This window comes from Pipra filicauda, unplaced genomic scaffold, assembly GCF_003945595.2.
Source record: "Pipra filicauda isolate LSUMZ 115617 unplaced genomic scaffold, ASM394559v2 scaffold147_size4022426_pilon, whole genome shotgun sequence".
NCBI lineage: Eukaryota > Metazoa > Chordata > Aves > Passeriformes > Pipridae > Pipra > Pipra filicauda.
In genome coordinates this window covers 1,115,173-1,140,099 of record NW_024103962.1, presented here as the reverse complement: position 1 = coordinate 1,140,099, position 24,927 = coordinate 1,115,173, and the positions used below count along the sequence as shown (strand labels likewise).

The 24,927-nt window shown below is 41.9% G+C and overlaps 1 protein-coding gene and 1 long non-coding RNA gene across 8 annotated transcripts in view; one reads left to right on the top strand and one right to left on the bottom strand.

Moving 5' to 3' along the window:
* Nucleotides 1–1,172: 1,172 nt before the first annotated feature.
* On the bottom strand, nucleotides 1,173–5,054 carry LOC113990585. Its single transcript, XR_005562592.1, has 2 exons — nucleotides 4,631–5,054; nucleotides 1,173–3,098 (listed from the first exon to the last, which is right to left on the bottom strand). It is a non-coding gene; the product is annotated as an uncharacterized LOC113990585 (long non-coding RNA).
* Nucleotides 5,055–5,511: 457 nt separating this feature from the next.
* MARK1 (microtubule affinity regulating kinase 1) overlaps nucleotides 5,512–24,927 on the top strand; it is a 57,983-nt gene continuing 38,567 nt past the window's right edge. For 2 of the 7 annotated variants that reach the window (XM_039378788.1, XM_039378786.1), the window contains exon 1: nucleotides 5,525–5,874. In XM_039378788.1, coding sequence (XP_039234722.1) covers nucleotides 5,824–5,874 — 51 coding nt within the window. In that variant the 5' untranslated portion in view covers nucleotides 5,525–5,823. Of the gene's footprint in view, nucleotides 5,875–24,927 lie in introns of all 7 variants that reach the window. The other 5 variants (XM_027726130.2, XM_039378787.1, XM_027726133.2 and 2 more) reach the window with 3 other exon arrangements.

The following is a 24,927-nucleotide window of genomic DNA, read 5'->3' as shown; positions in this document are numbered from 1 at the left end:
GGTCTCTAGTGGCCCTCTAAAGATCAATGACAGATCACCAGGCATCTCGTTGCAGGCTTTCTGCCATCCTTCCCCATCTCCTGGGGTTATCTAAAGCTGGGTTTAAAACAGTACCCAGAGGGTCCTTAAGGACCACTTTTAGCTAGTTTGCTGTCTCCTTTGTCCCTGGCTTCCTCTCTGTTCCTGGACAGGCCATTTAGTTCCTCTGCTCCTCAGATCCACAGCTGAGCAACAGCTAGGAAAGCTTCCCTGCTCTAATGCAGAGGTGCGTTATGTCTTGTGTGATAGCTCAGATACAGCTATGATAGGAATTGTGTAAGTACCTGATTTAAATAGTTATTTTACTCTTTAACATGTTTTCATAACAAATAAATATTTTCAGATAAAAGGAATACCAAGATATTGCATATACAGATACATTACAGGTACTTCCAACATGTTACATTCTGTTTTCATTGTTATTACTCTCTGATACATAGTCTTTTCTAAGAACATTAATGTTTCCCAAAAAAATGAATAGCAAAAAAGATATTGTCAGTGCTGATGCATGAAAATGATTTAAGCCTCACCTCCTTTGCCAAGATACTTAATCTAAACTCAAGCTACAAAAAAAAAAAAAAAAAAAAAAAAAAAAAAAAAAAAAAAAAAAAAAAAAAAAAAAAAGGAAAGAAAATGAGACTTTTTTAAAAAGCAAGTTTGAAACCACTACTGAAAGCCACAACAGTCAAAAAATGCTGCAGCAAATGAAATCAAGGGGTGAAATTCATGCAGTTGCCATTGCCCCAGGTTTCACTGTGGTTCTACCTCAGTGCTACAGTGGCTTGCTCGTTTCCTTTCTGAAACTTTTCAGATGTGGGAAGAAGTTGGCTCTGTGGCTGAAGAGACTGGGGGCGTCAAATGAAAGATGAGATATCAAAGCTGAAGGAAACAATCAAAACTACCTATTTTTAGCAATGAAAACCAGTGCAGAGATCTTTAACAAAGTGGGACCAGTTTACAACACACTTCTGGGTTTTTTAGGCCATCAGAGCATGCCCGAGGACAGAGCAACTACCCTTACAAGCTTCTTCAGACCATTGGCAACCTACATGTTTAAGAGATAGTTCTTCCTACTCTGGAGTAAATTTGCTGATACCATTTTAGAGGCCTTTGGGATGTGCAAGAATGCTCTGTAACTATAAAGTTGTACTATGATTTTATTATACTCCTCCCAGGCTGATCAGTGACAAATGCTGCTTTTATTTATTGTTTCCATATGAAGTTCCTACACGGGCATTCTTATGGCAGTTCCTCATAATGGCATCAAAATAATACAAATCTTCAGTTACTCAGAAAACGTGACGACACAAACTTAATTACATTTAGGGAAAAATGTCAGTATAACTGACCTTGAGACAAATTCCGGCCTGTTAAGCGTATCTAAAACTTTTTTTTGTTTTGCATATACATGATAAGAGTATTCACAAGGGGTATGAGTTGCTATTCAAATTAAAAGAAAAAGCTAATTTGTTTGCAGGTTTAACGTATTTGGGCAAATTACGAGTTCCTTAACTTTTCACTAAGACTGTACTTTCTAATGATTCTTGTAGCAAAATCAGAATCTTGACTGTAACTAATAATATATTTACAAAAGCAACACATATTCAGAGCACATATAATTTTGCCCTGTGTCCCTCATGAAAGTAAACAACCCATGGAGCCTTGTATTTGTAGTTTGTAATGACTCCAGGACTCCCTAATGCTATTGCAGCCTTATTACGTGCAGCTGGAGGTATTTTACTCTTTCATATTTGCCAGGTCTTTCATTTAGTTTTCCACACTACAGTAGATGTCCTGGTGTAATGAAAGGCAATACAGACCATGATTTTGCTCTATTTTATTCACATCTCAGTGGTCACCTGTTCCCGTGTTATTACTGAACCTCTTACCCTTTAGCTGTTGAGAACTGAATTTGAACATTGTGGGAAAAGGTTTCATTCAAGTCAGTGTCTGAAATCACCGCTAAGTAGTGGATAGGATCCAGTTACTGTTAAGGCGGTGAAATATCCACACTTTAAGTGCTGAAGTTCAAGTCAGTCACTAAATTAATGACAGACCATCCAAGGGGGGTCCAGAGGGAGCGCTGGAGCCAGGAAGCCAGCCTTGTGCCTGGCTGGAGGGACCAAGGCTCCTGTGCTTGTCTGGCTGCACTCCTCCCATCCAGCACATCCCTGCAAAGAAAAAGAGCAGGCCTAAGCACCAGCCATCTGGCTTCATGGAGGGGGAGGCACATGGGCTTGGCTTTACAAAGCACAAAGAAACGAAACTATTCTGCCTGTGTGCTGGGAAGCTGCAGCTGATTCACCGCTGGAGTTCCCCTTGGGAGGGAAAAGCGCCTACAAAGCTCACTGACACCTCAGTTTCCTCACTAAACAAAGTTGTCTAGTCACCAATAAACATGCCATTTCTGGCAAAATGAAGAAAATGAGCGCTTTTCTGAATAATAATGGTGTAAAAGTTTAAATCTTGAGATCTGCGTCCTTTCTCTTTGCCTGAACCAGCCAGGAACAAAACAACCAGGTACTTGCCTGGGGTTGAACAGGCATCTGTGCAAGTTTCTTGGAGCTCAGGGTAAAAGAGCACAACCTCTAGTCAGAGCTTTCTATTGACACGAGTCTGTTCTTTTTAATTCTGATGTGAGGAACCAAGGCTTCCTCCAGCTTCTCAAAACACGGTCTCCCAAGAGAAATGCTCCTACCTTTCCAAAATGACAGCCTTCCCCTCGCTGCCTGGTGCTTCCACCCCCCTACAGCTGCAGAGGCTGTGCTGCTGCCACCACTGGAGCCTGTGTGTGCTCTGTGACTCACGCTGGGCACCGGGTAGGACTTAATGCCACTTGAAGCAGCAATAACTTCCTGCATATTTTATTGCAGGTCTCAGATAGTTTGGAGCATCCTCCTTACAGGCCATTTTTGTGTTCAACCCATTGCCTCTCTTCTCTTTTGTCTCTTTGGAGAGTGGCCAGTGGATGATGGGACCATCTCTGTCATAACCTTCTCTTCCATGCAGCTCTTCAGTCATTGTCCCTGCATTTTTCCCACCTGGGGGAAAGAAGAAGCCTGAAGTAACAACACAACAAAATTAAACCAAGCTATTAAATGACTGAGTGACCTTATCAACAAGAAAGATGATAACAGTAACAACCACAGCCAAAGCAACTGCAAAGCAGTTCTTCAGAAAACAAGAATTATTACACTATTACACTTTTAATTTCTGATGACCCAACGTTTTGGGTCATCAATTTGAATTACTGACCAAAGCATATTCAAATTGTAAGCAGGAAGTCTTTCTAAGCTTTCCCTTAGTTGGTGGTGCCATTAAACACACTTAGGTACGTTCTTGTGGTCAGAGAAGAAAGGAGTGCAAACTCCAATGTCTTTCTAAATCCATACCATGATGGGTTTACATCAGTGGGAGTTTTGACCAAGTAAGGGTTGCAGAGTCAGACCCCACGCAGAGCCCCAGACACAGCCTTGTTCTTATTTGGGATAAAAGCAAATGCACTTTGATGAGCTAAGCAACTAAACTGGGTTAATATCCAGTTTGTCAACAAACTTGTTTTGACATGCTGGCTAGACCATGGCTGTTTACCTCGAGCAAACCCAATTCTGGATTATTTTGTTCCCAGTAAAAACAAAAGACCCTAAAATTTCCCTTGCAGTCAGTAGTGCCAGCTATGTGCGGAGAGAGCCATGAGCTCACAGAGGCCCTTGCCAGAATTTGGGAGGCTTTGGTCAGAGGACCAGCTGGGAACCTGTCATTCCAGACTGACAAATCATGAATGCTCAGAGCAACATGATGCTGAGTGTGCAAACAGCGAGTCCACTTATGCTGCTCATACAACACGGGGATGTTCTCTGCCTGTCCCTGCATCAGAAGCAGAGGAAGTTTTCTAAACATGTGGAAAACTCCACTCTAAGCTGACCAGTGCTGAGGAGCTGGGGGCATCTCTTGAATCACACCAGAATTAATACAGCCAGAATAAAATATCCTCTACTAGTGTATCTATAAATATAGGTGTGTGTATATATTATCTATAAATATAAGTAATGTATAACAGTCCATACTCTTTCACAAGCACCTAAGGGCTTCCTGAAGACAGACATACAACTCATGAAGTGCCTTCCAAAATGTTTTCATAAGGAAGATCTTACAGAAAAAGGATTGTGTTTACACAATTTATGAAGATGTTTACAGCCCCAGCTACCCAGATGTGTCGAAATATTGCAGTGAAAATTCAGACCTACTGTTTTTCTTTTGTTTTTGGTGCAGGCGAGGTTGTTCGTATTTTTGTAGATTATTTTTAGAATTTGGTGAAGGGTTCAGCTGGTTTTACAGCAAAAGCTGCTGCCATGTAAACACTAGTAACTTCTCAAAGATAAAAATGCGTATGGTTCTAATTTTAAGCACATGAGGTCACTGGTGAAGTGTTCGAGGACTGCGTACCCATCAGACATGAGTGGAAGGATGTGCTGCAAAGTCTTGTTGATCCCATTTCAGCTTCAAGTGGGTAAGGGAGGCCGGCTGGCCTTAGCAAAGGTGCAGAAATAAATGGTTTGATTTACACAGATGCTCTGTGGGGTTTACAAACCTCCAGAAAGTCGGTGCTTTGTGGACTTGGAGTTGTGGGAGAGGCAGGCAGGACTGCTCCTGGTAAGAAGAGACAACTGAGAGACGAGACAATCCCTGGCAACCCAATAGCCACCATCAGCGGGCCCCAGCACCCCCGCGGGCTCTGTCCCCTCACACAGAGGGTTTAGGAATCCCCAGATCCCCGAGCCCCGCTGGATTCCTCATCGCTCCCGGGCCTCCTCATCCCGCCGGGCTGAGGGACACGCCCGGTCCCCCGGCAGGCCCTGGCCCAGGGGCGCTGCGACACGCCCTTCCCGCGGCCTCCCTCACACCTGTGCCACAGAACCACAGGATATCCCAGGCTGGAACGAGCCCACAGGGATCATCGAGTCCAACTCCTGGCCCTGCACAGGACACCCCAAGAATCACACCATGTGCCCGAAAGAATTGTCCAAACGCTTCTTGAACTCTGTCAGGCTTGGTGCTGTGACCACTTCCCTGGGGAGCCTGTTCCAGCGCCCAACCACCCTCTGGGCGAAGAACCTTTTCCCAACATTCAGCTTTGACCTCCCCTGACACAGCTTCAGGCCATTCCCCCGGGTTCTGTCACTGGTCACCAGAGAGAAGAGATCGGTGCCTGCCCCTCCGCTTCCCCTCGGCAGGAAGCTGTGGACAGCTATGAGGTCCCGTCCCACCTCACCCCGGTCCCCACCCGGGCCGGGCCCGTGACGGGGCCGCGGCCACAGCAGCGGTGGCGGCGCCGGCCCCGCCCGCCCACGTTTGCCGCGCCCGCCCGCCCCGCGCGGCGCTTCCTGCGGCGGGGCCGGCGGGGCGGGGGCCGGCAGGGGGAGGAGGCGGAGGAGGAGGGGACAGACGGGGAGGGGAGCGGGGAGGAGGGGCTGGTGCCGCTGCCGGATGCAGTGAGGAGGCGCCGCGGCCCCCCTGCGCTGCTGGCCGCTCACCTGAGCGGGCAGGAGGGCGGAGGAGGAGGAGCCGCCGCCGGCGCCCGAGCTGCGCGGAGCCCGGCGGTGAGGCGGGCGGAGGGTCGGCGGGGCGGGCGAGGCGATGGCGCCGGGCGCGTAGCGGGCAGGAGGCCCCGCGTCCCGCCGTGTGCGCCCGGCTGCCGGCGGGGGCGGCCGGCGGGCTCCGCCGCGGCCTAGGAGCGGCCTCTCCCCTCAGAGCGCCGGGCGCGGCGCCGCGGCGGCCCACACCATGTCCACCCGCACGCCGCTGCCCACCGTCAACGAGCGGGACACCGAGAACGTGAGTGCCGCGCCGGGACGCCCTCCCTCTCTCCCTCTCCACTTCCCTCCCGCCCTCCTCCTCTCCCCGGCACCCGCGGCGGCCCGGCCCGCCGTGCTGCCCCGGCCGGGTGCCCCAGGGGCGGGCGGGCCTTGGCCGGGCCGGCACCGCCGCCTGCCCGCGCCCCGGGCTCCTCCGTGCGGCGCTGCCGGGGCGGGTCCGGCCCCGCCGCGCTCCACGTCGCCCCAGCGCCCCGCGGCCCTGGGCCTCCCGCAGGGAGCGCTCCCGCAGCCCCTTCCAGCGCGGCCGGGCCGGGCTGGGCCGGGCTGCCCTTATATGTCCTCGGCTGTCGGCGCACACGGGCCCCCGCCGGGCAGAGGCCTGTAGCCCCCGCGGGCGGCAGCCCCGCCTTAGGGCGTCCCCCGCACCGGGCACCTCCGCGCCTGGGCTGGGATATCCACTTGTGGGCTGTCAGACCGCCCGGCGCTTGGCCCTGTCTCGCTTTCTGGGGTTCAGCGGTACTTGCTCTTTGTTCAGTTTGCACCTCCAAGACGGTCCCTGGTGTTGCTGTATTCCTTCCTCTGTTTTGCTTTGTGTTGCCTCTCAGAGAGGCTGTGGTCGGGTCCTTGGTTCCTCCCGAGTTCGTTATATCTTCCTTTGTGCTCTGTTTAAACATCTTTGCGCTCTCCTCTGCTCCGCCCGGGCTCGGCGGAGCGGGAGCACGGTGGTGTTCTCTGCTGTGGTGGTCTTCCGTAGAAAACAACCAGTCTTGGCTACGATAGACGGTGTGCCTGAGGAATGCTGGACCCTGTCTGGTCCTGTCCATCAGTGGTGATTATTTAAATTGGTGGTAGTGTGGGAGGTGTGACGTTTTCCTCTTGGGGTGAGGGGACCAATGTTAAAAGTGGTATGTTTGCAATGTAGGTATTGTTAGTTGCCTTTGGGAAGGTGGCAGAAGGAGGGCAAAAGGAGCCATACCCACCTTCTACTTGGGTGGAAAGTGATTGGTAAGAAATGAAGAAAGATGACCTAATGGGTTGAAAGTGGTTGAAGAAGATGCTTGTTTGTATTGAATCAATCTACAGAGGTTCTGGTCAACAGTAGGAGCTTATAAGGTTTGGTACTGTACAGGCCCAAGCAATAGTCTCTTCTGAATAGGTTACTGACTGATATAAAATGAAAAGTGAATATGAGAAGAGGATTTGGAAGACAGAGGTAACAGAAATGAGGTAATATAGCTAAAGAAGTGAAACTCTAGCTTGGTGAATTTTTATAATGAGCTTTTAATATCAGCTGCTCAGTGGAAGTTTAATTGACACAGCGATATCAGCGTTATTACTGGTTAAAGCAAATAGATGTATTTGGTCTGTCCTTACTCTTCATGGACTGATGAGTTCTGTGTTATTGTCACAACGAAAGTAAGTCCTTGACATGAAAACTTCGATTTAATTAAATGATAAAGCCCAGGTTTGTGTGATATGTGTTACTCATGAGTCTCCATTTCAAATGTATATGGCAATGTCGCTGAGAGATAGATGACAGGAAGGGACATATATAGGTATATATCCAGTAATATAGTGCATAAGACTTGCAAAATTTACACAAAGCAGATGGAAATATTCCCAAGTGTCATCATCTTTTATAGAATGAAAACTTCAATTAAAATGTTAGTAGTTCATTTAAAAGATATGCTACTTGGAAGGGCTCAATTTTGACACTTAGGGAATAGTAAGTGTTATTTTTTATTGTTGTAATTTCAGGGAGTGCATTGGGTATCTAAAAACCCCATGTTTGTACAGGATATCAGAATACTGAAAATTGCACATTTGTTTCTGAAAACCTTGGTGTAAGTCTGCAACCTAATACTAATGAATATAATCCTCCAGCCAGATAAACAGCAAAGAGCTGTGCAGTAGTAAGTTCCTAAATCTGCACAAAGTAATTCTAGTACTGTCATTAGTGTGGCGTCTGCTGGGTTTTGGAGCAGAGACCTCGAGGTCTGCCCATGGTGTCCCTGACTTTTGCTAAAGTGGCAAAGGTAGGATGGAGGAGGTGGTCCGTTGCTGACTTCCTGATCAGCAGCATTCCTTGATTTAAAATGGATTCTGTGAGGGTGAGGTGAGACTCTTAATTTACTTTTAATGTGCTTCCTTCTGCTAATAAACACTAATGGACTGGGGAACTGTTTATGCTGATGGGTCTTGACGTACAAAGTCGAGCTAGTAAGCTCTGGGTAACTGAGGCAGTGAGAAGTTGCAAGAAAAGGGAGAAATAATTGGAAAGAGTGAGGAGTTAAGGAGCAGCTTTTGGCCTGGTAAAAAAATACATCTTTATAGTGCTTATTTCTAATCCTCGAGTATGTATATTAGCAAAGCTCTCCCAAGTTCTGCAGCCAGTGGTGATCTTCAGGAGAGGCTCTTTTCTTCCCTCTCATGCGTGTGGCCATCTTGGCAGTGTGGCTCCATTGTGTGACTCCCAAGGGACAGACTGTAGCTCTGTATCCCAGAGAGAGCTGATTGATGGTTCTGACTACAAACCTACGTGCCCATCCAACTGTGCTTTGCACATGGTGTGAGGTTGTTGCATGAAATCACAGGGAACTACCCTACCACCACCACTCTCTGTCTCTTGGCAGCTGCTTTCAGTACTTTAAAATAGAAAATAAATAAAACTTTAATGTGTCTTTCTCTCAGTGTGCAGGCATCTGTTACATCCTTTAAAAAATAGTGTAATAATTGGGTATAGCACCTATCATAAGAATATACATTTCTTGAGGAATTACAGGAGTTCCTGATGGGATGGGTGACAAACTTGCATATTTCCATAATTCTTTGTGCCTTTTATCCCACTGCATCCTTTGAAAGTAGTCTAGAAGGGATAAGATCATGCAGCATATTCCTTGATAAAGTCTTATCAGAAAGCTGGAGTAAGAAGTACAAGAACCATCAGCAACGGGCACACAACAGGTGGAGGGAGCCAGCGGTGGTGGAGCAGTGTGAGTGTAACTGATAGGTCTGCCTTGTGCAGATTCACAGCCTTTGTCTTTTCTTTGCCTTTTTGCTGTTCCTGACATCTCCCAGTGCTATGTTTAGCTTCTCTAGCAAATGTCCATAAATACTTTCCACTGGAAATGTTATTTCTCTTTCATGAAAGCTGTGTTTAAGGAAAATAAATAGATTATGATTGTCAAACACTTATTCTTACTGAACAGTTTATTGGGAAACTTGGGGAAATTAATGGGTGGAGGCTGTACTGTATTTTCATGCCTATTACCGGATTTGTTTTTTCAAATGAGGGGTAGGAGTGGTATTCAAAATAATAATTTCCCCGTGTTTTGATTTTGTACATGTAACTATTTACAGCTTCCTCTTGATACATTTTACGTAGGCTGTGACGGGTAATGTGTCAGTGCATTGAAACACTTGCAGTTGGGGTTAGTTTGGGTGAACTGAACTTCCCTTCTCTGCTCTCACTGGAGAAGGAGAAGGACAGGAATCAAAAGCTTTGAGCTAGAATCTCTTTTGTTTTCTTTGAGTTGGTATTAATTGAGGAGAGAGGAGCTTCTATATTTTTCCCTTCGTGGTGTGTTGTATTGTGTTGTTAAATTGGGGAATGGTTTTCCTGAATTAAGGCAAAAGAAAAGACATGCATCAGTAATATATTCTCCTAAATGTTTTTGGGGAGCTCTGTATAAGAAAATACTCATGGAGATTCAACAGTTGACTCTGTAATACTTGCTGTATAGTACTTTTAATAAAATTAATAAAAATGAGAATGCTGTAGTTTGCTTTTTTCTGACTTAAGGCCCTGGTTAGTTTGGCATAAGAATACATTTTTTTTTCTCTATGGTAAGTATAATTTAATCTTTCAAAGGTATTACTGTTACCTGTGAGGGTATTACTGTTTATCTGTGTTGTGGTCTCACCCATCTAGCTAAGTTTTAAGGTATTATTTTGTTTTGTACTTTTCAGAGGCATCAAAGTTGTTTAATTCTGCTGGGGCAGTCTGGCACGTTTACGGTGAAAGAAGGAACAAACAAGGCGGGAGTGCTGGATGATAACTCTGGCCAGGGTCAAGGAGGAATGTGGGAATTGTGGTTTGTCTTACCTAGCCAGTGCTATATGAGAATGATTGAGATGTCACATCAGGGGGAGTTTTAAGGAAGGATAAAACAGTGACCTATGGTCATGTGATTTGCTGCATTATCATATAAATAATTATGATTTTGACACATGCACACCTGTTTGTGGGCTAGTGAGGGAAGAGTGATGTCTCAGATGCCAGCTAAAGTGGGTGTGGTTAAGGATGCCTTTCTGATAGGGGAGACTACTGGACAGCTGCATTTTAAAGAGGAAAAAATTGAACACGGCAAGAGATAAGAGGATAGAGTGAAGTAGTCAAGTTGGGATGATAATGATTATACCATGTTTAATTTCTTTTTTTTTTCCCTTCTGGATTTGCTTTTGCACAATAAGAACACATGGTTTTGATTTGGACAGAGGGGGCGTGGGAGAAAGTATCTGACAAGAATTCTTTCCTTCAGTGCCTTAAGCAGAAGAATGGCCTAGTTTCCAAGCCTTATGGGTTCAAGAGTACAGCTGTATCTCTCTTATCCACAGGAGATGGACTTGAGCAAAGTGAGGAATGCCTGTGTTTTTTCCTTGCAAGATTGTTTTTCTTGATCATAAATACACCATTAGGTTGTATGTTTGTTTGAACAGGGTACGTTCTAATCTTATTTTGAGGGTTTGTGTTTCCTCTGTGCAGACTTTGTTTTTGTTGTTTTGCTTCACATCTGGAGCAAGCTCCTATGTTGTGAGGGGAAACCACACATTTAGCTAGAGCATCGTGCACAAAGAGAGCAAGGCTCAATTTGTTATAAAGTATGTTATCCATTTTGAAGTGAACCTTCTGTGTGGATCAGAGAGAGCAATTGGACAGGTGGTATAGATGTTTAGTTTCATTTTCCTTATGTAAAGAGAAATATTTTGGTACAAAGAAGTGAAAATGTAGCTTCATGCTTCGGTGCTCTTTCTAGGCATTGTGAAAGTGTTCAGAGTTAAAGTTCAGAAAGAGTTAATGCAGTTTGCTTGTAGTACTTGTTTCATTTCATACTTCATGGGGCTTTTGAGGTTCATAGGTAAACATAAAGTTGGATTGTTTGTGGTCGGTATTCTGAAAACTGTACTTCCATGGTCAGTGGAGTTAAACACTGAACTAGAACAAGGAGGTTATGTTCTAGGGAGACTTCTTGTCAGCGAGGTCTTTACTGGCATATTTTTCTTGATCATATGGACTTATTTATATTAATACAATCTTTTTTAAAAAAATTGACTCTACACTTAAAGTGTTTTAATCATCAGCAAAGGCATGATTTTTTCCCCGTAGCACCCAATTATATTTACGAATTAATGTTTCCACTATAAATGTGTTAAGTTTCTACCATCACAGTTGCTGTTGCTTAGCAGAGGAAGCTCCTGCTAACTTCTAATTGACCTCAATAGTTTAAACACAGAAAAAGGATTAATTTCATTTTTCTTTTAAGCACAGATACAGTGATTTCTGTGAAATTATGTTCTTGATCAGTGACTTGTATTCACACTTGCAGATCTTTTTTCTTGTTCTCAGAATTTATTATAGACCTGGCCTTTATATCTTACTGATGCTTGAGAGAACTTTAAACAATTTTCCAGTACAGCAGATTCACTGAGAAACTATCCTGTTAAGAGGAGAGACGATTTTACTATTAATGTGGAGCTATAAATCTATGGTGCAACTGAAGCCCTAACACAGGTTTCTACATGTTGGCCTACTCACAAGTTTTAGAGTTTGAGCAAACTTTTCATATGTTGCAATATTGGAGAGAAAGCATTTTACCACTTCTGTTTAGTTCTTATTTTTTAGTAGCTTCAGCCTTTCCTTTATTTTAAAATACACATTTGCACTCTGTGCTGCCCTCCAGGTTAAACATACTACTTGTAAGCTGCTGCAGACAGTGACAAGTTTTAAACTTAGCTTATTTATGTTGTGATCGTGACACCATCTATTTTGTTGTTGTTGTTATTAAAGGAATGCTTGCTTTTTGTGGTTTGGTTTGTTGTTGTGATTTTTTTTTTTTAATCTTTCTGGAATTTCAGAATAGCCAAAAAGAATTCTTTTTAAGGCTTGACAGTTTTTCCTGGGTCTTGATTACTGAATGTTTACTCTGCTCTAGATAGCGGTAAATTAAGAAGAAATGTTCTCCACAGTTGACTATTTGTGAAAAGAGCCATGAAAACAGGAAAGTTTCACCAAAACGTTCTCATTGTTCAGTGTAATGAATATAATGCAACTCAATCTGAGTTTTAATAAGAAGCTCTTTCTCCACGTCAGCTACCAAGCCTGTTTAATTGTTAGCATTTCTCTACTTCTTTCACATTCTAAATTAGCTCTTTTTTTGTGTGTGTTCTCTGTGCTCAGTGCTAAACTGAGCTTTAAATTGGGCCAGTTGTATTTCATGTAAGAATGAATCATCTTTGTTTTTCTGTGAATAACTTAGTAAAATAGCAAAGTCAAAAGGATTGATGAGATCTCTTGAGGTCAGTTTAAGACTTCATAGCTGTATGTTATGATGCAGCTTAGATAGTTTTCTTGAGCATCCTAGTCAATCTAAGGTTAAAAATTCCAAGAGGATAAGATGACCCTTGTTTTTAAGATATATTTCCCTGTAACTGTTTCAACTTTTGTTTCCTAAGTAGTCACCAAACATGCTATAGCTGTGGTGGTAAAATAGTTGAAGGCAAAAGCATTAGAAAGTAGCTCTCTGTGCTTATCATAATCCTGCTTTTTTTTGACCTGAGATGGCAATTGGAGAAAAAAAAAAAAGGTTGGTTGATGGGGTTTTTTTTTGGTTGGTTTGTTATTTTGGTGGTGGTTTGTTGTTCGGTTGTTTTGTTCTGTTTTTTAAGGTAAGCATTTTTATCAGGGTTTTCTTTTTGTGTGCTTTCAAAGAAAACAGCAACCTATGCTGAAAGCCATATGTTCACAGTTGTAATAAGGTGCCTGCACAGTTAAATTCAGCTGGGCTACAATTAACCTTTAAGGCAGTGAACCAGACACGCTCATGGAGCAGTGCCACAGCTTAGTCTGTAACGACTGATCAATAGAGTGTATTTATGTGAAACCCAAAAGCACAGCTTTAGTGGGCATCTCTGTAGAATGAAAGATCATTATGTTATTCTAAAAATCTCCATCTTATCAGGACAGCTGAGGGACAGACACCTGATATTGCTTAAATCACTGTGGAAAGCAGCTCTCTTTTGCTGGAATGAATGTGTCGTCCATGAGTTTTCAAGTTTTCCTGTTCTGCTGTTTGTTGTATATGGATTCAGGAAGAAGTAATTTTCCTTCTTTTATCTTGCTGTTCCTATGCTTGTGGGACACCTTAGGTGTAGATTGTGGTTGTCAAAAGGAGAAGTGGTCTGCACTCCATTTGTTTGGTTAGCATGAGTGTGCCTTACAATCAAGATGTCCTGCAGAGCTGTTCAAGATCTGAGTGCTCAGTACCAACAACTCCTGTCCCTTTCTGTGCAAATTATTTCAAGTTAGCAATATTTTATAAAAATGTAAGATTGTTATAGAAACATACATTCAAAATGCAGCAATACAACATGTATTGGACAAAAAACATTTTTCTTCTCATTTGTGTTCTTCAAAAGCCTGACAATATAGCAGAAAGAGGACTCTTGGTTATAATTAGCTTTAGCCAGAGTCATTGTTTTAATTTCCAAGATGTATACCGAATCTAAAAAAGCATTGAATGCCACACATTGATATGTGTGTTCATAGGTGTAATGATTTCCAAGGTGAGGATTGTTACACATAGTGGAGTTATACTGAGGTCAGAATGAAACACGTTCACGACTTCAGATCAGCCTCTGCCTTGTTCACTGTGACCTTAGTGATGTGTTGGTAATAAGCAGAATAATAATCCAGGTTTATGTTTAAACATCTGTAGAATTCACAAAAGTAGCAGAATGTTAATCAGATCAGAGAATGATGTCCAAACTTAATATATATTTTAATTGATTCTTGATGAGGAGCTTTGTCCAGCTGTGTTGCAGAACTGTATTTTAAACATACACAGCTGTGGGATGGGTAGCTTGAATAACAAGACAGAACCACCTCTGATGAAAGCACTTGTAGTACATTGGTGTTCATGTAGCTAAACATAGAGAGTTACTGGATAGCCCATGGCAGTCTTTTGCAAGAGCAGATAATGATAATAATACTACTGGTGACAAAGTCTAATTGTTTCTACATTATAAAGTAATAGTAGTACATGATAACTTTTAAAATCTCAAGCAGAGACAGAATTAGGCAAGGTTGTTAGAGAGAAGTGATATGTTTCATTAGGCAGATGTGGTTGAAGAAAATAGATTAGATTTGGATAGATTAGGCTCTAACAGGGCTTGCTGTAAAGGCTCTGCCCAAGGCGAGCCCTGTGGTAAAACCTGTAGAGCCTCTGCTGTGCTCCTGTAGGAGAGCCCATGCCTTACTCATGGTGCTGTAAAACACACACCTTCTTGTAAGCGGAGGCTCAGCCTTAGTCACTGTGGTACAGTGCTATTTTCAGCTCTCCTGGAAGCTTCCCTCCTGGCTTCCTCCTTTCCCCACTGTTAGTTCTTATCTTCCTCATCTCAACCCAATACTCAGGGAGCAAGTAATAGAAAAGCAAAGTAAAACACCTTTTACTTGTCTACAAGGGGAAAAGGCCATTTATTTATAATCTTAATGTTAAGGGTTATCACATAGATAATTTATCTTATTTAGTCCCTCAAATACTTGACCAATTTTGTTTTAAACCTGGTGCTAGTCTATAACCTACCATCACAGCAGCTTTATCCATACACATTTCCCCAATATCCATCTCTCTGAGTTTCTAATTGCCTATGTGGATTCGTTTCTGAGGGAGCTGGGGCTGTTTAGGCTGTGCCAGGGGAGGTTTAGGTTAGACATTAGATAGAAATTCTTTACAGAGAGAGTGATCGGACGTTGGAATGGGCTGCCCAGGGAGGTGATGGAGTCACCATCCCTGGAGGTATTTAAGAAGAGACTGGATGTGGCACTTAGTGCCATGGTCTAGTTGAGAGAGTGGTGTTGGGTCATGGGTTGGACTTGATCATCTCAGAGGTCTTTTCCAACCTGGTTGATTCTGTGATTCGGTGATTTGCTGGCCATTTAAAACCTGCAATTTGTTATATATCACGTTCTTGCTCCTCCCGCCTTGTTTTGTCCCCCATTTTGCTTAGTAATGTGTTTTTGTGCTTGAGCCCGGTGTACTCGTTGCCAGCTTCCTTGTGCTTCTCGCTCGTTCTGGGACCTTTTCCAGTTTTGCTCATTTAATGACATAAGCAAACCCAATACAAAGCTTTGCAAAAGCTACGTAGTTGTAGCTCCTGTTTATCCTCCAAGTAATACCCTCCTGTATGAATCCCAAGGAGCATTTTAATATGGGAATAATCTGAATTGTAAAGCTAAAGGGAGTGAAGAAATGCTTTGCTGTGGGTTGGTTAGGAGGACTTTTCTGTTTTGGGGGCTCTTTTTGAAGTATTAGCTAAAAGGATTGTTACAACTTGAAATACTCATCAGTTAAACCATATTTTCCTCTCTCCACATTTCCTTCCCTCCACCCTACTAGAGTTACTGTGCTTTCTTCTCTCAGATAACATCAGAGAGTAATCAAAGCTTTATAATGTTTTTAGAGATTTTCTTGATACGTGCAGATACTCGAGGATTTTAATGGGTGAGAACTGCAGAATTGGAGTGTAGGATGAACTGCAGGACATGTAGCAGTAGTGTAAATTACTTGTGCTAAATAGTAAATATCTGAAATTCCTTTTGAGAGTGCATGCTTGGCTTCGGTTGTGTGCAAGTATCTTTCTGTTTCATAGATGTTTCTGTCGTTACTTAAAGTAAGCAGAGACATAGCTCAGAAATTCAGAGAATCTTGAGTTAAGAAGAGTCTTTACTTCTGCCTTAAAAATTACCTTAGCTTGTGAAATGCTACGTTGAGCTCTTGCAGAGGATATGGTTGTTTTCCACAAATGGATTACATGTGTAATGTATTTACTCATATCTCTATTCCAGATAATACTATTGATTCAAGGTAATGTAATTCTTTAAAGCATTTGGGTTTTTATGTACTAATTTTCTTCCCAGCAGTAATCAGATTTTGTCCCCCTGCCATTATTACAGTAAGGACAGCCTACAAGTGGTTAAAAAGAAAAAGAAATAAAAAAAAAACAAAACAACAACAAACCCAGGAATATATATCTTTAATTGCTGGAGGACTAAAATAGTATTTTCTCCTTAAGATCAGACTCCAGAAGGAATAGCAATTTTAATCATTCAATACAAAGAAATGTGTACAGAAACTATTAATACTACTGTGCTGAGCAGTCTTTAGTAGGCATACCTATGTATAATATCTTTTCAAATTTGTATTTTTTTAATTTGATACTAAATGAACAAGACTGGCTGCTTTTAGAGTTCTTTCTTCCAGTTATGGACATAAGATGCACATGAACAAAGAAAATTTATAAAAGCACTTCACAATGAAACTCTTGCTCCATCTACTGCATAGTCCAGAGAAATCTTATCCTCAGAAAGTTGGTATGAGCAATGAGGGTTGAGCTAAAATAGGTGCTGAAATTAGTCAATGGAAGGCATAATTACTATTAGAGAATATATGACTACAGAGTGTTCGTAGTCAGGCTAAGGGAAATCTAGTCCCTCAGCCTGTGCAGAGTAGACTGATAAAATTAAAACTGCATTTAAAGGTCCTTTTTAAGAAAGCTATTTTTGCTTACCCAATGATTGCAGAAGTATAGTGCTCATATAAAAATGAGAAACATAAGAATGTTTTCTAAATACTACAAGATAACATATTGATTATTATTACTGATGCTGTTGTTACCATTACTAGTTTTATTTTACCTTTTGTAAAACCTTGTATTTTGTTATTGTGTGCGGGCTTTTTCACTGTTACTCATTAAATCAATTTCCTGGTGATGTGTAATATTAAGTTTCAGTAGAATTGTTTTCAAAGTGAGTGATGTCAAGCCTTCTGGAGTAGCATAGAGGAGACAAACTGGACTCCTTTATTCATGTGTTTGTTGTCTTTACTGTCACATAATAATTACTAACCTGAAGAAGCCAAATTAAATATAACACTTGACTATTAACTAGAGTTGTTATGATAAAGTGAAATGTTAATGGTGCATAAGCCATTTTCCTAATATTATCTTGATTTAATTGAAGATATTTCTAAGACTAGCTCAGCTAGTGACAAACAGAGGAAAATAAAAAAGCAAACCGGGAGACTGTCAGGTATGTGGGCAGGTAGCATTTATGTATATTTGAGTAAAGTATAACTCCACATAATTTCTGAGAAAGGGTAGGAAGCTATGCCTGATTCCAGGTCAGCTGTTGGGTCATAGGAAGGCAGTAGGAAATGAACAACTGGTTTGTTAACTGCTTGGTGAAATGAGAAAGATATTTAACACGGTAGCTCTCATCCCCTGAGATTGGAAGCATTCTAGTTAGTTTGGTAAATTAAGGAAAAAAATTCCCATTGAGTCTGTGATAATTTAGGGGTTGCAACATTACATAAAGGATACATGATCATCCTTCCTACAGTGCAGTGGCTTTCCTCATCTTTTAAAAGGCGAGGAGCATTTTAGGACCCTTGGCAGGTTGATGGTGGAAGAGAGAACAAAACATTGCTGACAGCTCATCCTAAGACTTGGAGTAATTCAGTGATGTCCGTTTGAAATCTGCAGAAGGATAACTTTCCTTTGAGATTTTGAGGGCGGATTCCCAGTTTCTGGTAGGGAGATTGGTAGTTCCTGTCACTTGCTGACATTGCCCTCAGGTTCCCATGACTTCTCTGCTTTCTCTTCCTTGAGACTGAATCAAATTAATCCAGCTACTCGAGCTGGAGATTTCCAGGCATGTTGTTTTAATGTTACCCAAACTGTTTGATGTCCAGCTCATGACAGAACCAAGAGTTGTCCCTGGTAGTGGAGGGCTGGAGGCCACCATTGCTGCTACTGGTTATTCGTTGTATCTCACCATCTAGATAAAGAAGTCTGGAAGTGTCCAATTTTGACAGTTTGCAGGCTGAGGTATGTGTAAAGCCCATAGCTGAGGATCTGGAATTCCTCACCCACAGATTATCAAGGACTCAAGAGAAAGTCACGTGTCTTTTCTCTTACTGTTGGATTGGCTGCTAATTTTAATGACTGTATTCATTTTGAATATATACTAGATTTGTTCAAACCTCTAATCGTAGATTATTTGGCTTGTCTTAAGTTTTAACCATATATATGTGCATACATGTACATTAGTTCTTCCACATTTTCTTACCTTTTTATTTTAATGGGCTGGGTAAATCCAGCATCTGTTGGTTTTAATTTTTTTATGCATTCTGTGATTTATATTTTTTCACTTCCTGTGACTTACATAACGTGGACTATTTTATTAATTCTTTTTCTTGTGCTTGGCTTTTATATCTCAGTTACACTCACACACGATTTCTGTTTATGATTTGAATTCAGGACGTTGACATGTATCTGGTGCCTATATGTGATATTGTCAGTATTTGTTATCTACTGTATTACTGTATCAGCCAGTTTAAAACATCTGAAGAAATGTATTCTTTTTTTTTCTAGCTATGTTACATACTTTGCAAAGTCTTTTAGGAATATTGCTGCTTTTTTTTTTTTAAATTAGCTTTCTAGTTGCATGCATCTCTTAAGTGCAAAATTACAGTAGTTTCTGATTAATAAATAATTGAAGCCCAAAGGTTAAAATAGGTGGTTACACAAGTTTAGAAAGAAGGGGCTCCACGGAAATTGTAGTCTCAGCTCTGTGTAAAGCGCACTCTTTGATCATTAGACAGGAGCTGGTCCAAGGGCCAGACAGTGTTTGGACAGCTTAAAGTTAAGCATGAATCTGTTGGGAATATATTTACTAAGCTGAAATGTGGGGTAGCATTATCCACATAAAGGTAAATAGTTACTGCAGCCCAACTGAGGACATTTTATTTGATCTGTTAATTAACACTTACGTGAAAAACAAGGCAGGGAGCACTCAGCAGAAGGCTGTCTTCATTTTGCTCTGTTTGTTTTCTTTGAGTTCACCAAGTTCCACTATACTGGTTGGCTTGGATACATCACCATAATCTTGCTCTGTATGTAAAGCATAGTTGGTCTTCTGAAAGCGTAAACTTAGTGGTGTCCTTATAACTATCTGCAGCTCCTACCCTCAGGTCAGGCTCTGCTAGACTGCTCTCAGTAGACAAAACCATTGTAACTGATTGCTGCTTGAGTGCAGGCTTGTTGGTAGGAATGTCCTATGCCATCTAAGGTGCTTCCTCCTCTTAGGAAGGTGTCTGCTTTTCCTGTGACAAAATGTGTTACTCCTCAAAGTCAACCTTTGTAGCAATATTTATGAAAAAAAAATGTCTGCAGAATGCTGGGCCTGATGATATCCTGGCTTGAATATGAAAACCACCTCTCCTTGGCAGGTGAGGCCCAGTAGGGACTCTGCACTTCACTCTGCTGAGGCAAGACTTGTTAATGACGTCAGAAGTCCTTGTTGCAGAGAGCTGGACCAGCACATAGTACTAAACCTTGAAGCTGGAGAAACTGAGCTCGTATGCTCTAGTGCAAGAAGCCATGAAAGTTCTCTCCAGCTCAGGAAGGTTCCCTGCCGAGGGCTGCAGCTCCTGTGGAAGGGCATGAGATAGGCCTTGTTAATCTGCTATAAGTTTATGCTCCCCCCCCAATTGGGCAACAAGTTAATTTTGAAGATTACTTTGTTACATTTATTTTGTATGTACTGTATTGTATGAAGGGAGATATCACGATGAGTCTCTGTAACCTTTAGATTCCTAAAAGGGATATGTCAAGAAAATATTGGAAAACCCTTCTGAACATTGGGTAACTGCATTTGAAACACAGCTTGACATCATCCTCAAACACTACAGAGTCCTGCACTGCTCTAGACAGTTTCTTTTCTAGGCCATGTGTGCATCAATTAGTATGTATTGCTATCAGGTTGGATATTTTAATTGGTCATCTCATCACTTTTTAGAAGCCGGCTTTACTTCAGGAATTTAATAAGACCTTGAGGTAAAATAGTCTTCAAAATGAGATGGTGATCTGTCTAGATGAATTCATCATTGGATCCATTGGATGAATGCAATAATGGGGATGTAAAGCCTTTAGAAATGCTGTCCAGCTTGTTAAGGGAGTAACTTAACTTTCTGTTTTGTGTAGCAGAAACGTTAGGGGTGCTTTGTCCATGCATGTCATTCCTAAAGGGGAGCTTCTTAGGCTCACATGGTACACTCCTCTGTCTCACACACACAGGGCAGGTAAACAACACAAATAAGCAAGTCTGTTTATTTGTTTGTGGGATTGGTTTTGATGGGTTTAGGAGTTTGTGTTTTGGGGGATTTTTGTTGTTGTGTTGGGGTTTTTTTCCCAGTCCTTCTGTTTTTTTTACATTGTTGTGGAATGGGAATAAGTATCTCCTGGCTAAAGTTTCGCTACTGGTGTCGATTTGCCTCTGGATTATCAAGAAAAGTGGTGTGATCAATTTTCTTTTCCATGTTGTTCCTGTTCTGATAGTGTGGTTCTGTGAGAGCTTAATGCAGAGCTGATGTGGTGCTGAATTCCTGGTGCTGGATGTTTCCCTTTCTCCATGGCCCTGTGCTGATGCTTGGGGAACTGTCTGGGGGTCCGTGTGCTCAGGGAGCTGGAAGTTACCCTGGCAGAAGAGTTGCCAGGGTTTGTCTGGCTTGGATGCCTGTGCTGGCTGCCTGTCCTGCTGCCCCATTGGTAGTGGGGTTGTAAGCAGGTGTAGACATGGGCAGTGTTGGAGTGGCTTCAGAAGCCGTCATGCCACATGGGGACTTATCCAGAGTTGTTTTAGGTATGCGATGGATAAGGGAAACGTTCTCGTTTCATAAACTTTGAGAGAAGGAATGAGTTGAGATTCAGAGCCTGGTCCCAGTTAGCTGCATGTATGCTTTCATTCTGGCCCAGAAGAGTGGTTGGTTGATCTTGTGTCAGACACACTTAACACTCTAATCTGGTCACTCTTTTGTGAGTAAACCTTGCCTCCTACTTCTGTTTTCCTTGTCTGGAGGAAAGCCTCAGGTTTCCAGATTGTAGTCTCTAGACTCTAGAGACAGCCCTTTCCCCTCAGTTTTGAAGTTTGATATTAAAGCATTTTTCACTTCTTGTGCCCCTGAAAATGTCTGAGAAGCTCTATGTGCTTGACATGATCCTGAACCATAAGTTGTTTCATGTCTCTTCTGTCTTTTATGAGGCCAGTTGAAAAATTACCTGGCTGCATCATTTGTAAGTGCAATAAAAACTCCTGCCAGTTTCCTTTGCCAGAAGTTTCGCTTTCTGGGTGTGTTCCTGTTCTTGTTTAGTTGGTTCAATTAATGATGAACATTAGCATGTAGTTTTCTTTCTGTTTCACTGAGGGTTTTGGAGCAAACTGTGGGTGCTGTACATTCAGAATCTGTAGTGCCCTGTAGTTGCCTATATCTCTGGGTGCTGGCAGGATGTTCTGGGTGAACTGGGAATGCTCACTGGGAGCTCTGTGCTGGCAGGTTTGAAAATCCCATGTAATAAGTCAAAAAAGATTGATGAAGTTAAACTGATCACTTCCTGAGAAAAGAGCAATGGCTGGAAAGAAATGTGGGAAGAACTCTCTGTCTCTGAAGGACTGTGTTTAAATATGTCCAGGAGTCTTTCTCTTTCCTTCTCCCTTCCATAAGTGCTTTTCTTCAAAAAGATAGGTTTGTGTTAGGTTTCATGGGTGAGGGACCTTAGCCATTTTATTTTGACAAGGTAGGAAATGTTTTACTCTTTTGCTCGGTAGGGCTGACTGTAGCTTCTAGCATTCTACCAAATGACAAATAAAAATGAGTAAACAAGAGGATCTTAGGAAAAACTTTGGGATTTTTCCCTCCCCTTGGCTCCACCTGTGGTTTACTGCAGCAGCTTTTAGCTGACTTGTCACAGTTTTCACTGGGGCTACGGGGAGGGTTCAGTTTTGTCATAGCAATTAATGGAGATGATATGGGCTGACTGTCCTGAATTAGCCCTGGAAAATCTTGTTTGTGTGTTTGGGATGAGTCAGGAAGGAAAGTGCCAGGTTGAAATAACTGTGCCAATTCTGAGTGAAATGGAACAAAGGCAGGAAGGTCCTGTTCTGCTGCACCTGCACGCCTGGCCGGGCTGAGGGCTTCGGGCCCAGGGGGAGGAGGAAGCGTGTTAGTTGAGTTCAGGTTACAAGACCTGATTTAATGCTGCGAAGGTATTTGTTTTTCTGTAATGTTTTCACTGACATCTCAGGGATGGACTAGCACTTTTTTTTTATCCTTTGAATAAAAAGGATCTGTGATTCCATGTGATAATGAACTCCACCCTTCCACATGATGTTAGTGCTGTGTTTAAAAAAAAATAAAGAGAGTGAGAGTAATATAACATGCACAGGATTAATACAGGTTGGTGCACCGTATGAAAATTAGAAGTATTCTGAAGATCCTTGTGTATGAAGTTCTGAAACTCTTACTAGCTCTGTCTGGTGCTGCACTGGTAGATAATGGGCTGTTTTCTATCCTAGATTGCTTCAAATATGGAACTGTAAACATTGCAGCCTGTGTATCTTGTGAGTAGAAAAACAATTCTGTCTTGAAGTGTGCAAGCTTGTTTCTGATATGTCTCACATATGTTGATCTATGTTGAGCACTTAAAAGACAAACAAACAACAAAAAATCTCAAACAAAACAAAAAAATCCACCAAAACTTTTAAGGGGTTTAGATTCTATAGTAACAAACACAGAATAAGATTTTACTCAGTGCTCAGCATGAGTTTACTTCTCGCCACTGTATATTATATGTCTGCTTTTAGAAAGGGAACTTTATTGTCTGTTGGCATTAAGGGATTGTATTTCACCTTGCAATAGAAATGTTTTGCTATTAGCTTTGAAATTGTTTTCATGAAATACAGAATATTACAGCTGGGAAGAAAAGGAAAAAGATGCAAAAAAAAAAGAATAAGGGGAAAGTTATTTTGTTCAGTATCTCTCTTAATACCATATATTGGACTTTTAATACTATATATTGCCTATAGATTGGATTTTTTTAGAAAGTTTTATAAAATGATTTTCAGAGTTGCAGCATCAGTTAATGAAATGTTTGCCTGTGCTTGACTGAGGCCAGCTTTATTCAAAATCCTTGTATCTTATTGCTGATAGCTTCAAGCTCTTTCAAAAGTTCATACCTGGAATTTCTACGTATTATGTAAATCTGATCTAAACAGAAGGATGCACATGCATGTATTTGATTATTTTCTTCATGCACTTCTGGAAAGCATGCATGAACAAGCGTGGGGTATGCATACATGTTAAATTTTGTCACAGTTTTGTCTGCTTCATTTCTGTCTCTGCCATATATTGACCTTGGTATCTGATTTAAAATCTGTATATATTTCTTCTCTCACTCTGCGTGTTTGTTGCTCGAGTTTTTCTGAGCTTAGTCCTGCATGTTATCTGCTGTTTCAATGGAGAAGGTTGGTTACTTTTCGTTTTGGAGATTTTTTAATAGCAAAGTTTCTGTCACACATTTCAGATCTAGTGTGCATTTAATTATTGATAAGAAAATATGAAAAAAATTGTGTGCATACATTGTCTTTTTAGTTGCCCCTTCCAAAGCACTCCTTCATGTGTCTGAGAGATGGGAAAAATTAATGCTTTAATAATTATGGTATGAAGTGATGTGTACGTGTAGCAAGGGTAGGCTGTAGTTTTGTGCAGATGTGAGGTGTACCTGGAAGAGGAGGCAATCTCCTTTTTCTGATGCAAGCTGAGGGATCAGGTGCTATAATCTCGTGCATCATACCTGTGCACCTGGACCTCTGGATGCTCTTCGTGTGTATGCAGAACAATCCAGTCTGAACAGCTCTGTTGGTTTCTACACTGAGGCTTACCCAGAGTTTTCAAAATATTTGACTCTTCCAACTTAGTTTGATTGTTACTTCAGTAAAAGAAGAGGACTTGCTTTAGGTGGCTTGCTGGAAGCTCCTACGTCCTAAAGGAATAGTTACAGGCAGCAAGCAGTTAAAACATGAAAACAGCTGGACATCCAGGATGTTAATTCACACCTCTATCCCCTTCCCCTGTATTGTCTATCCAAGCTCTTACAGATCACAGCAATATAGAAGATGGTCTTCTCAGCCCCTCAGACTCCTTCTGTCTGGGCTAGCTATTTTGAAAAATATTCGCATATTTGCAAAATATGACATCTGTTACAAATGCTCATGTGTGTGGCACATGCTTGAAACTGTTACGAGTTATGAATATAAAAATTGGCTGCGATGTACTTAAGTCCAGAACAGGATATAATATTGAGAGAGGAAGTGTGATGATGTGCCTTTTCTAGCACTGCATGTGCATACTTTGCTTCCGTGGGCTGACTCTGTCAAGGAATTTGCCTTGTGAAAATTCAGCACTAAAAGGTTTGTTTAATCGAGTGAGGTGTGTTTGTCAGCAGATCGATGTGTGGAAATTACCCTCTTACTCTGAAGGACTATGGAGACCTTCACTGTTGTTTGAGCAAGAAAGGCTGTGTGGATTGGTGACCAGAATGGTTTTGGGGAATTCTCAAGACTAAACTGTAAGAGCGGTTAATACAAGTTATGCTGTAAATTTAATTACAGTGTATAATCCATGAGAATACTACTCCAGTGGCTAGTAAGTGGATATGTTAAGTAGTGGAGCCCACACTTTGTACCTGCTTGGTGGGGTTAGTTCTTCTGCACTTTCTCAAAGATAATGTGTCTGGCCATCGGGTCATCTTGCTTTGGCAGAGTTACCTTGGGTAAACAAAGAAAACGATAGCTTTGAGTCTTGGGGAAGCACTGACTCAGGTTAACTCTCTTGTGATCTTAGTGCCATTGACTTTCTGTAGTAACTCTGATGGAAGGTGTCAGAAACAAACCGAACTG